The following is an 11,693-nucleotide window of genomic DNA, read 5'->3' as shown; positions in this document are numbered from 1 at the left end:
AGGAAGGAAGTTGCAGTCTGTACTGAAGTTCATTCAGAGGCAGAGAAGCAACAGAACTCAGAAACTCATGATCGAACTTCCGCATTCAGACAATGCGGGGTTTTTAATTGGCAGGAGGATCAGACTCCTTCCGGAGTCGCACCGTCCATCACAACGACGAGGGGCGGGGCCCCATTCCGATCTCACACATGCGCACTATGAGCATTGCCTGCAGGCGATAGAGCAGTATCCTGGTCGCATGGGGTTGTGGGTACTACATCAGCCATGAAAGAGATGAAATCAGGAGTCCCATATGCCTTCTTACTCGTCCTTTTTCATGTGTTCATGACGTACACGACAGGAGCCAATCTTTAATCGATTTTAGATTGGTACACTGAGTGAAACACTACAGTTGTTTAACTCTAAACTCTTTTTCCAATTCAGTTTCAGTATATCGCTCTTTGTCCGTCCTCAAATAAGGACCAAATCAAAGCCCGACGCCTGTTCCACCTGAACGTTGATTTTTTTTTTTAGTTTGCAGATTCCAAGCATTTATTAAAAGTTACTCATGGTACATGAGAATTGCTGGCTGGCCAGCATTTAGTTCCGCTTGAAAAAGTAATGGTGACCTGCGTTCTTTAACTGCTGTGGTCCACACGCTGTACGGTGACCCATAATGTCCTTACGGAGGGTATTCCAGGATCTAGACCCAGCACACACTAAAGGAACAGCAATATGTTTCCAAGTCAAGATGGCGAGTGGCTTGGAGGGGTACTTGCAAGAAGTTGTGTTCCCAAGTATCTGTTGCCTGATCCTTCTAGATGGAAGTGGTTGTTGGTTTGGAAGGTATTTTCTAAGGATCTTTGGTGAATTTCTGTGTTGTGTCTTGTAGATCATACACACTCCTGCTTCTGAACAGTGGGGCAGAGGGAGTGGATGTATGTGGAGATAGGGCCAATCAAGCAGGCGACTTTGTCCTGGATGGGATCAAGCTTTTTGAATGTTGTTGAAGCTGCACCCATCCAAGCTGGTGGGAGAGTAGTCCATTACACTGCTGACTTGTGCCTTGTAGAAGATGGGCAGGGTTTGGGGAGTTTCTCGCCACAATATCCCTGACCTGTTGCCTGCTTTTGTTGCCATTGTGTCTGTGATTAGTCTAGTTGAGTTTCTGGTCAATGGTAAACCCCAAGGATGTTGATAGTGGGGTGTTTAGTGACAGTAACACTGTTGAATATCACGGGACAGTGGTCAGATTATCTCTTTTGGGGATGAGTCATTGTTTGGCATTGCAATGGCATACATGTTACTTGTCACTCATCAGCCCATTGGATATTGTTAAGATCTTGTTGCATTTCAAACTGAACTGCTTCAGTTTGTGAGGAGTTGTGAACCGTGCTGAACATTGTGCAATTATTGGTGAATATCTCCACCTCTGACCTTATGATGGAGGAAGGTCATTGATGAAGATGGTTGAGCCTAAGACACTAGCCTATGAATTCCTGCAGAGACGTCCTGGAACTGAGATGACTGACCTCCAACAACCACAGCCATCTCTCTATGTGCCAGGTATACCTTAACAATTAAGATACACAACAATTATTTTAAAACTAATTGAAGGAATACATACGAGACAACCCTCTTCTGGGAGACTCCAGTGCAAGTTTTTCTGTTCCAGGAACAATCTGATAAGTGTTGACTGTCATCAACCTTTTGATCTTGGCCAACCACAGCTCCCCCGTCCATTCCCCCCATCACCCACAGCTCCCACTGTCTATTCTCCCCCGCCATCCACAGCGCCCCTTGTCCATCTCTCTCCATCCCCAGCTTCTTGTCCATTCTCCCTCTATACTCCGAACAGCCTGTCCATTCTCTCTCACGCAACCCTGTCGTTTCATTCCTCACCCTCTGCCTTCTAACCAATCCTACTACACACCCTCTGCCCCATCTATTCTCTCTCCACCACACCCTCTGCCCCATTTCTATTCTTCCAGGCTCCCACCATCCCCTCAGAAACCTTTCCCCGCTCACCCTAAACCCATGCCCTCCAGTTCAGGACTCGCCACCCAACCTGGGGAAAAGACATACAAAAGTTGAACAAGAGAGACAACAGCAATACAATGTCGAATCACAGGGAAAAACAAATTGCGGCTCAAACCCTTTTTTCCTGTTGGCATTTGGACTCTTAAAATATGACAGGAACACCAGCATTCCCAGTGAGCATACTGCGCATGTTTTCCGGTGTCAGTAACGCAGTACGCATGCCCACCGGTGTCAGGAAAATTCTGGGCATGCTCATCGCAATCCGCAAAAAAAGGCCCGCGACCTTCCTTTAATGGCCCAATAGAGAAACCTGGAGGACCGGAAGGAGACTGGTCCTCCTGCCAATCAGAGCCACTGCATTGTCTGAATGCGGAAGTTGGCCCATGTGCTTCTGAAGCCGCTACTCTCTTTCTGAATCCACATTGAGCTTCACCCAGACTGCCAATTCCTTCCTCTGTCTAAGAAATGTGAGTACGGCACTCTCTTTTCTCGCCCCCTATTCCATTTCGTTTTCATTCTGGGATTCAACTGTTGATTTGCAGCAACTGAAAGGTAAGGGAGTGAACCGGGGAGGGGACAGACTCTGGAAACGTGGTCCAGGTCTGTGTCTCAATTGGCAAAATAGACAGACAGGAGGCTGGAAGGACACAGCAAACCAGGCAGCATCAGGAAGTGGAGAAGTTGATGTTTCGGGTGTAACCCTTCTTCAGGACTGGGGATAGGTGCTGGGGCCCGGGCCGGGGGCTAAAGTGGGGATAATTGAAGACAGGGAGAGGGTACGGCCTGATGAGTCAATAGGTGGAAGAAATCAGGTTAGTGAAAGGGAAGAGTGGAAATGAGGGGCACGGGGCTAAGAAGGGAGTCGGGGGATGGAAAGGGAGGTTATTTGAAATTGGAGAACTTGATGTTGAGTCCTGCAGGCTGCCCGGGATGTTGTTCCCTCAATTTGCGGTTTGGTTCGTTGTGGCAATAGAGGAAGCCGAAGATGTTCTTGTCAGAAAGAGCGTGGGAAGGGGAATTAAAATGAGTGGTGACTGGGAGGTCTGGCCCAACATTTCAATTCCCCCTCCCACTCTGCCGAGGACATGGAGATCCTGGGCCTCCTTCACCCCGCTCCCTCACCACCAGACGCCTGGAGGAAGAATGCCTCATCTTCCACCTCGGAACACTTCAACCCCAGGGCATCAATGAGGACTTCAACAGTTTCCTCATATCCCCTTCCCCCACCTCACCCTAGTTCCAAACTTGCAGCTCAGCACTGTCCCCATGACTTGTCCAGACTTGTCTTACCTGCCTATCTCCTTTCCACCTATCCACTCCATCTTCTCTTCCCTGACCTATCACCTTCATCCCCTCCCCCACTCACCTATTAGATTAGATTAGACTTACAGTGTGGAAACAGCCCTTCGGCCCAACAAGTCCACACCGACCCGCCGAAGCGCAACCCACCCATACCCCTACATTTACCCTTACCTAACACTACGGGCATTTAGCTTGGCCAATTCACCTGACCCGCACATCTTTGACTGTGGGAGGAAACCGGAGCACCCGGAGGAAACCCACGCAGACACGGGAGAACGTGCAAACTCCACACAGTCAGTCGCTGAGTCGGGAATTGAACCCGGGTCTACAGGCGCTGTGAGGCAGCAGTGCTAACCACTGTGCCACCGTGGTGTGTACTCTATGCTAATTTCTCCCCACCCCCACCCTCCTCTAGCTTATCTCTCCACGCTTCAGGCTCACTGCCTTTATTCCTGATGAAGAGCTTTTGCCCGAAACGTCAACTTCGCTGCTTCTTGGATGCTGCCTGAACTGCTGTGCTCTTCCAGCACCACTAATCCAGAAACTGGGAGGTCTGGTCAGCCTCTGCGGACCCAGCTGTGATACTCGCCAAACTGTTCCCCAAGTTTACACTCGGTCTTCCCGATGTAGAGAAGACCACAATATACAAACACATGGCAAATGCAGTATCTCAATGTGAAGTTATAGCCATTGCTGTGAAAAAAAAAGCAGAAAGGAGGTGTATTGTTTAAATGGTGATATATTGGGATGTGGAGAAAGTGAGAACTGCAGATGCTGGAGATTAGAGTCAAAGTGTGGCGCTAGAAAAAGGCAGTAGGTAAGGCAGCATCCGAGGACCAGGAGAGTCGACATTTCGGTTCCGAGCCCTTCATCAGGAATGCCGTGTGGATGTACAAAGGGGCCTCAGCGTCCTTCTACACCAGTCACTGCCTGTTGTCAGACAGGTGCAGGTGAAGAGCTTTTGTCTGGAATGTCGATTTTCCTGTTCCTCAGATGCTGCCTGACCGGCTGTGCTTTTCCAGCACCACTCTAATCTAGACTCTGATTTCCAGCATCTGCAGTCCTCACTTTTGCCTGGACAGGTGCAGCAAGCAATCAGCAAGGCAAGGGGTACAATAGCAAGAGGAATTGAGTTCAGAAGTGGGGATGTCTCCCTGCGTTAGGGGGTCATTGAACATTATTCAAGGCTGAGTTCATCTGATTTTTGAACACTAAAGAAGTGGATGTTTCTGGGGGAAGGCAAGTAAATGATTTAACACCAGGATAGAACAGTTACAGAGTCAGATGCCAACAGAACCAGACCCTTTAGTCAAACTAGTCTAAGGCCGACTATATTCACAAACTAAACTAGTCCCACCTACCTGTGTTTGGCCCATATTCCTCCAAACCTTTCCTATTCATGTACTTATCCAAATGTCTTTTAAACCTTGTTACTCAACCTACATCCACATTCATTCCACATACAAACCACTCTGTGTAAAAAGAAAAGTGCCCCCCCCCGCCTTTTCAAAATCTTTCTCCTCTCACCTTCAAATTTGCTGCCTAATCTTGAAACCCCCACCTTAGGGAAAGGATACCCAACAATCACCTCATCTATGCCCCTCGTGATATTATAAACCTCTGTCAGGTCACCTCTCAACCTCCTGTGGTCCAATGAACAAGTCCCAACCTATTCATCTCGATGGTTGTGAATCTGCCAACAATCTGTTGAATGTTGGTGCAGGCTTGAAAGACCAAACAGCCTATTCCTGCTTCCGATGTGCTCTGTGTGTGTCCAGGATAGCAAGAGAACATAAGACATTGGAGCAGAAATTGGACCATTCGAGGTTTGCTCTGCCATTCAATCATGGCTGATAGGTTCCTCAGCCACATTCTGCCACTTCATCTCCGTAACCCTCCATCACCTTGAGACTCAAGAACGTATCCATCTCAATCTTAAATATCCTCAGTGACCTGGCCTCCACAGCCTTCTGTGGCAGTGAATTCCATAGATTCACCACTCTCTGGCTGAAGAAGTTTCTCCTTATCTCCATTTTGAAAGGTCTTCCCTTTACTGTAAGGCTGTACCCACTGGTTCTAGTCCCTCCCACCAATGGAAACACCTTTCCAACTTCCACTCTGTCCAGGCTGTTCAGTATTCCTTGTTTCAATTAGGTCCCCCACCGAGTGTGGGCCTGTTAATCAGCATGAAGCAGGCCCTTCAGGATGAGGTACAGCAGGGATTAGGGTCAGCAAACTGAGAATGGAGGGAGAGTGTGTGCAGTGGAGATTTTCAACTTCAAGGGAATAAGAGAGGAAAGAAAATTCACTATGAATGAGAATTGATCAGGTGGGCTGATGTGCCAAGGAATGGCAGTTTAGTTTAGAGAAGTGTGTGGATTGCATTTTGGTCAAGCAACCCAGGCAGGACTGACACAGTTAAGGGGGATGTTGCAGAACAAAGAGACCTTGGAGTGCAGGTTCCATAGTTCCTTGAAAGTGGAGTCACCGGTAGACAGGATAGTGAAGAAGGCATTTGGTAGGCTTTCCTTTATTGGTCAGAGCAGAGAATACAGGAATTGGGAGGTCATGTTGTGGTTGTGTAGGACATTGGTTAGTCCATGTTTGGAAGATTGCATTCATTTCTGGTCTCCCTGTTATAGGGAAGATGTTGTGAAACTTTGAAAGGGGTCAGAAAAGATTGATAAGGCTGCTGTCAGAGTTGGTGGGTTCAAGCTACAGGGAGAGGCTGAAATGGCTGGGGATATTTTCCCGAGAGCATTGGAGGCTGAAGGGTGATCTTATAGGCGTTCGTAAGGGGCATGGATAGGGTGAATATCCAAGGTCTTTTCCCCAGAGTCCAAAACTAGAAGGCACATGTTTGAGGTGAGGGGGAATTTTAAAAAGCATTTAGATGGGTACATGAAAAGGAAGGATTTCGAGGGATATGAGCCACATGCAGGTAAATTGGACTAGATTAATTTAGGATATCTGCTTGGCCGGGCGAGTTGGACCAAAGGGTCTGTTTCCGTGCTGTATGACTCTAATCTTCTTTGGTGAAAGCAGAGGTGTGATTGTGAAGGCTGGAGTTTCAGAGCAGCTTTCAAAGATGTTTTGCCCTTAATGGGAGCAGAAGACGTTACGATGAAATCTTGCATTTGTGAGACAGCAACTGAGTGAGTGAGTACATTCGGGATTTTGGTGTAAAGTAGGATTTCATTGCACTGTGGGGATGAAGCTTTATCCTATCCAGTCATTTCTGCTGGTGAATGAAACCAGGCTCAAGATTAGGAGGAGTAAATTTAGGACAGAGACAAGGAGGAACTGCTTTTCCTGGAGAGGAGTGAATCTTCGGAATTCTGAGCCAAGGAAGCAGCAGAGGCAGCTTTGTTAAGTATATTCAAGACACAGTTGGATGGGTTTTTGTAATGGTAGGGGGATTAAGGGTAGTTGGCACCATGCAGGGAGGAGGAGCTGAGACAATGGATGGGTCAGTCAAGATCATCATGAATGGTGGAGCAGGCTGGACAGGCAAAATGGCCTACTCCTGCTTCTATTATTCCGAAACTATAACCCTGCATTTCCCATGGCTAACCCACCTAACCTGCACTTCCCTGGACATTATGGCCAATCCAAATCAAGGCCGGTGAGTAATATAGTGATGTGGGAAATGAACATCAGAGAACAATAGAAAGGGACAAGGGGAATAAATGTACCAGCAATCAAAACTGGATTCTAAACATCACAAAAATTAAATTAAAAATGGTGTGTCTGAATGTGTGCTGCATTGTGCCAAAAGTGAAGGAATTGACTGCACACATTGAAGTGAGTATTTGCGATCTGACATTCCCTGCAGAGACATGGCTTCAGGATGACAAGGATTGGATCCTGAATACTGAGGGTGTCCTCAAATGGGAAGCTAGGTAAAGGTGGAGGGTTGGCACTGCTAATCAAAGCACTGATCACAGGGTAGTCTGGTGTCAGCTCAGCTTTCAGGTCCTGATTTCTCTGTCCTCTGTTGATCTCCCTGTTCCCTTCTACACCTTCTGGAACAATAAAACATTCAGTCAATCAAGCCCCAACCCACAATCTCCCAGCCTGTCAACCATCCAGGCACAGTGTAGTCACAGCAGGGAATCACACAAGAAAAATGAAACCAAATTTGAAATAAATAGGTGCTTGTGTTTAATGTTTGTTCATTAGGAAGTAAACCAGAAATAGAGCTCTCCCAGGATTCTTATACTGCCCTACTTGAGGAATTCTCTTCCCCCTTATATCTAACTATTAGTACCCAGCTATGATTTACAACAATACTTACACCAACAGAAGTAAGGCATCTGTTCTCAAATAGGTAAAGAAATACAGGATGGAAATAGACATTTTCTCTCTCATGCACGCACACACCACACACTCTCACACACACGTCACTTTCTGTTATAAAACTTCTCTTGAGAGGTGCCTTACAGGTAGTTCTGGGATTTGCATGTTAATGATGCCTACAGCCCATTCGAAAATGGGTTGTTCAACATGTCATTTCAGTGGCAGGACACTGTCATGTTTTTCCATAAATTCTATATCTTATGACCTTATTCTCCACAACCACCTAATGGAGGAGCAGCGCTCCAAATGCTAGTGCTTCCAAACAAACCTGTTGGTCTCCAACCTGGTGTTGTGATTTTTAACTTTATCCATTTTAGGGGGGATTTGCTTTGCTAAATTATCCATAGTGCGTAGGGATGTGCAGGTTAGGGTGGATTGGCGGTTCTAAATTACCCATAGTGCCCAGGGATGTGCAGGTTAGGTGTATTAGTCAGGAGGATTAATATTGAGCAATGGTTGAGGGTGAGTTACCCTTTGGAGGGTGGGTGTGGACTCGTTGGGCCGAGTGGCCTGCTTCTGCACTGGGGATTCTCTGAAGGGAAGGAATTCTTACGAACTGTGCAGGCGCAGTGCGGGGTCCCGCTGCTGGCCGAGCCCCGCCTCCCATACCCTCCCCCACCTCCAACCCATTGATGGACTAAATTGGGTTGGCTATCTGTTCAGCAAGAATGAGTTGGACCAAAGGGTCTGTTTCCGTGCTGTACATCTCTATGACTCCAGTCGCATTTGCCATCACTTGGCCCCGATCCACTGAACCCTTCGTATTCATACACCATCCACATGCCTTTTAACTGTTGGAATTGTACCAGACCCCACCACCTCATCTGGCAGCTCATTCCATAACTGCACGACCCTCTCCATCAAAAAAAGTTGCCCCTGAGATCTCTTTTACATCTCTCCCAGCAGCCCCCCCCCTTCCCCGGCCTCACCTGAAACCTATTGCCCTCGCGTTCTGGACTCCCCCATCTGAAGGAAAAGACCTTGAGTGTTGACCCTATCCATGCGGAAGTGGCCCTGTCAGTTTCAGAGTGAAACTCCCTCCCTCTGGACAACTGTTCATCCTGGAAGGAGAGAGAGAGAGGAGGGGGGAAAATCTGTTCACTTGTAGCAGCTGGAGTGAATCCAGGGAGGGAGCAGATTCTGCAAACTTAATTACCTGGGCGAGGAGGGACGGAAGGATGGGGTGGGGCTGTTTTCCCCAGAGTCTGAAGGGTGACATTCTAGACTTTTTAATAGAACCCTGAGGGGCATGGATAGGGTCAACACTCAAGGTCTTTTCCTTCAGATGGGGGAGTCCAGAACGCGAGGGCAATAGGTTTCAGGTGAGGCCGGGGAAGGGGGGGGGCTGCTGGGAGAGATGTAAAAGAGATCTCAGGGGCAACTTTTTTTGATGGAGAGGGTCGTGCAGTTATGGAATGAGCTGCCAGATGAGGTGGTGGGGTCTGGTACAATTCCAACAGTTAAAAGGCATGTGGATGGGTGTATGAATACGAAGGGTTCAGTGGATCGGGGCCAAGTGATGGCAAATGCGACTGGAGTCATAGAGATGTACAGCACGGAAACAGACCCTTTGGTCCAACTCATTCTTGCTGAACAGATAGCCAACCCAATTTAGTCCCAGCTGCCAGCACCCGGCCCATATAGGGGCCAAGTGATGGCAAATGTGACTAGATTCATTTAGGATATCTGGTCAGCTTGGACAAGTTGGGCCAAAGGGTCTGTTTCCGTGCTGTCTGACTCTAATTGTCTTTGGTAAAAGCAGAAGTGTGGTTGTGAAGACTGGACTTTCAGAGGAGCTTTCAAAGATGTTTTGCTCGGAGTGGGAACAGTAGAGTTTCACTGAAGTGTGTCGGTGTTAATGCCTTGATGTCTCAATTTGCTCCCACCTTCCTGGGGTCGTTAACCATTTTGTTCCACAAATAGCTGCATTGCAGGTTACCCCATGAATTGACACACTTCTGTTTGCTTCCCAGAATCAGACCTGCTCACTGTCAACTGTATCCCAGTGTTGTGGAGTTATCCAAAATGCAGAGAGATGTTAGTCTTGACGTTTTTGTTTTTCTGCCCCTGTAAGATCCTGAATCAGCACCTTCAGGGAATTAGTTAGAGCGGAGTGAGAACAGAGGGGGAGAGAGAGTGGGATGGTGCTTTCAATTTTGTAGAATAACGAAAGAAAAGAATGTTCCACAGAAAGTAAAATTCCTTGTTCAGAATTTCTACCCTGCACTGACAGTGATGACCTTTGTAATCTCTTTTTACAGAGTATTTGAAGATCTGAAGACAGAAGTTTCAAAATCAACAGATGAAGGCCTTATGCGCAAAACGTTGACTCTCCTGCTCCTCAGATGCTGCCTGACCTGCTGTGCTTTTCCAGCAATGCACTTTTCAAATCTGACTCTCCAGCGTCTGCAGTCCTCACTTTGACAGTCACTCAGTCCATCGGGACCGCAACAGTTTTCAACTGTGACTCTGTGAGAAGGAGCAAAGCGTTTTGGTTCTTGTTTGAGTACGTTTTCAGCATCAGTGGGACTGGATGAGAGACCCTACCATAATAGTAGACTGAGTTTGGAGCCTGAAGCAGTGATATGGCCTGGAATGAGGAATTCGCGGTGGGGATAGGCTCTGCACGTGTGGCTGAAGCTCCAGCCATGGAGAAACCAGAGGAATCCCGCCCCATGGAGAAACCATGGAAGTGTGGCGACTGCAAAAAAGTTTTCCGTTTCCCGTCGGCCCTGGAGATTCATCGGCACAGCCACACTGGGGAGAGGCCATTCCCCTGCCCCGAGTGCGGGAAGGCCTTCAGCGATTCCTCGCACCTGCTGAGGCACCAGTGGGTCCACACTGGGGAGAGGCCGTTCCCCTGCCCTGAGTGCGGGAAGGCCTTCAGCGATTCCTCCCACCTGCTGAGGCACCAGTGGGTCCACACGGGGGAGAGGTCATTCTCCTGCCCCGAGTGTGGGAAAGCCTTCAGCGATTCCTCCCACCTGCTGAGGCACCAGCGTGTCCACACGGGGGAGAGGCCGTTCCCATGCCAAGTGTGCGGGAAGGCCTTCAGCAATTCCTCTAACCTGCTGAGGCACCAGTGGGTCCACACAGGGGAGAGGCCCTTCAGCTGCCCCAAGTGTGGGAAGGACTTCACCCGCTCCTCCTACCTGCGGAGCCACCAGCGAGTTCATGTGCCATCGCAGGGGGATTGAAGGAATGACGGCCGAGTGCCATTATCAACTGGACTATCAACCCAGTTCCAGTGGCTCCCGAGTTCGATTCCCACCGCGACAGATGGTGGAATTGGAATTTGGTGAGAAATCTGGAGTTCAGAATCTAACAGTGAAACCATTGTCGGTGGGGTGGGGGTGGAAGAAAACCCCATCTGATTCACTCAGTTCTTTTTTAGGGAAGACTTGAGCAGTTATTAGAGCAGTCGTCCCAGCTGCATCCTTTACCCGGTCTGGCCTACACGTGACTCCAGACCCACAGTAGTCTGGTTGACTCTACGCTGCTCATCCAACTTACTTGGATACAGGTTGAAATTGCTGAGTGAGGCAATACTTCCTCCAGGTTAAGGCTATATCAAGGATCCAATTACAAAGGGACAACTCAGTGGTGACCAATAATGAAGAAAGTGAGGGGTTGCACTTTGACCTTGAGCTGTTTTTAAAAAATTGCTACTTTTTCTACGCCTTTCTGCTGGGAGATTCTGAAGCTGTAACAAAGTTGGGTCACAATAAAGATTACCTGAACTTCACACTGAGCTCAGACTCTCAATGAGAGCTTTAAACTGCAACAGGTTTTCGGTTTAAAACTGCTGATTTCTTACAGGAGAAAGTGAGAACTGCAGATGCTGGAGATCAGGGTCAAGATTAGAGTGGTACTGGCAAAGTACTGCAGGTCAGGCAGCGTCCGAGGAGCAGGAAAATCAACATTTCGGATTTGCTCCAGACTGCAACCTCCTTACTCTGTCAACCATCTGTGAGTAAGGTACTCTCTTCACAACTCCTTTTCTATTTTTTTCA

The 11,693-nt window shown here is 48.1% G+C and overlaps 1 protein-coding gene across 2 annotated transcripts; it reads left to right on the top strand.

The window, feature by feature from the left end:
• Positions 1-2,438: 2,438 nt before the first annotated feature.
• LOC132813244 (gastrula zinc finger protein XlCGF9.1-like) lies at positions 2,439-11,021 on the top strand. 2 transcript variants are annotated; one of them, XM_060823110.1, is made up of 2 exons: positions 2,439-2,486; positions 9,942-11,021. In XM_060823110.1, the coding sequence occupies exon 2, from the start codon at positions 10,266-10,268 to the stop codon at positions 10,875-10,877; it is 612 nt and encodes a 203-aa protein (XP_060679093.1). In that variant the 5' UTR covers positions 2,439-2,486; positions 9,942-10,265; the 3' UTR covers positions 10,878-11,021. The 2 variants fall into 2 exon arrangements, with proteins under 2 accessions (XP_060679093.1, XP_060679094.1); XM_060823111.1 differs by lacking the exon at positions 2,439-2,486 and adding an exon at positions 2,550-2,571.
• Positions 11,022-11,693: the final 672 nt, after the last annotated feature.

Source organism: Hemiscyllium ocellatum, unplaced genomic scaffold, assembly GCF_020745735.1.
Source record: "Hemiscyllium ocellatum isolate sHemOce1 unplaced genomic scaffold, sHemOce1.pat.X.cur. scaffold_3560_pat_ctg1, whole genome shotgun sequence".
Taxonomy (NCBI): domain Eukaryota; kingdom Metazoa; phylum Chordata; class Chondrichthyes; order Orectolobiformes; family Hemiscylliidae; genus Hemiscyllium; species Hemiscyllium ocellatum.
This window is presented reverse-complemented; position numbering and strand designations above follow the sequence as displayed.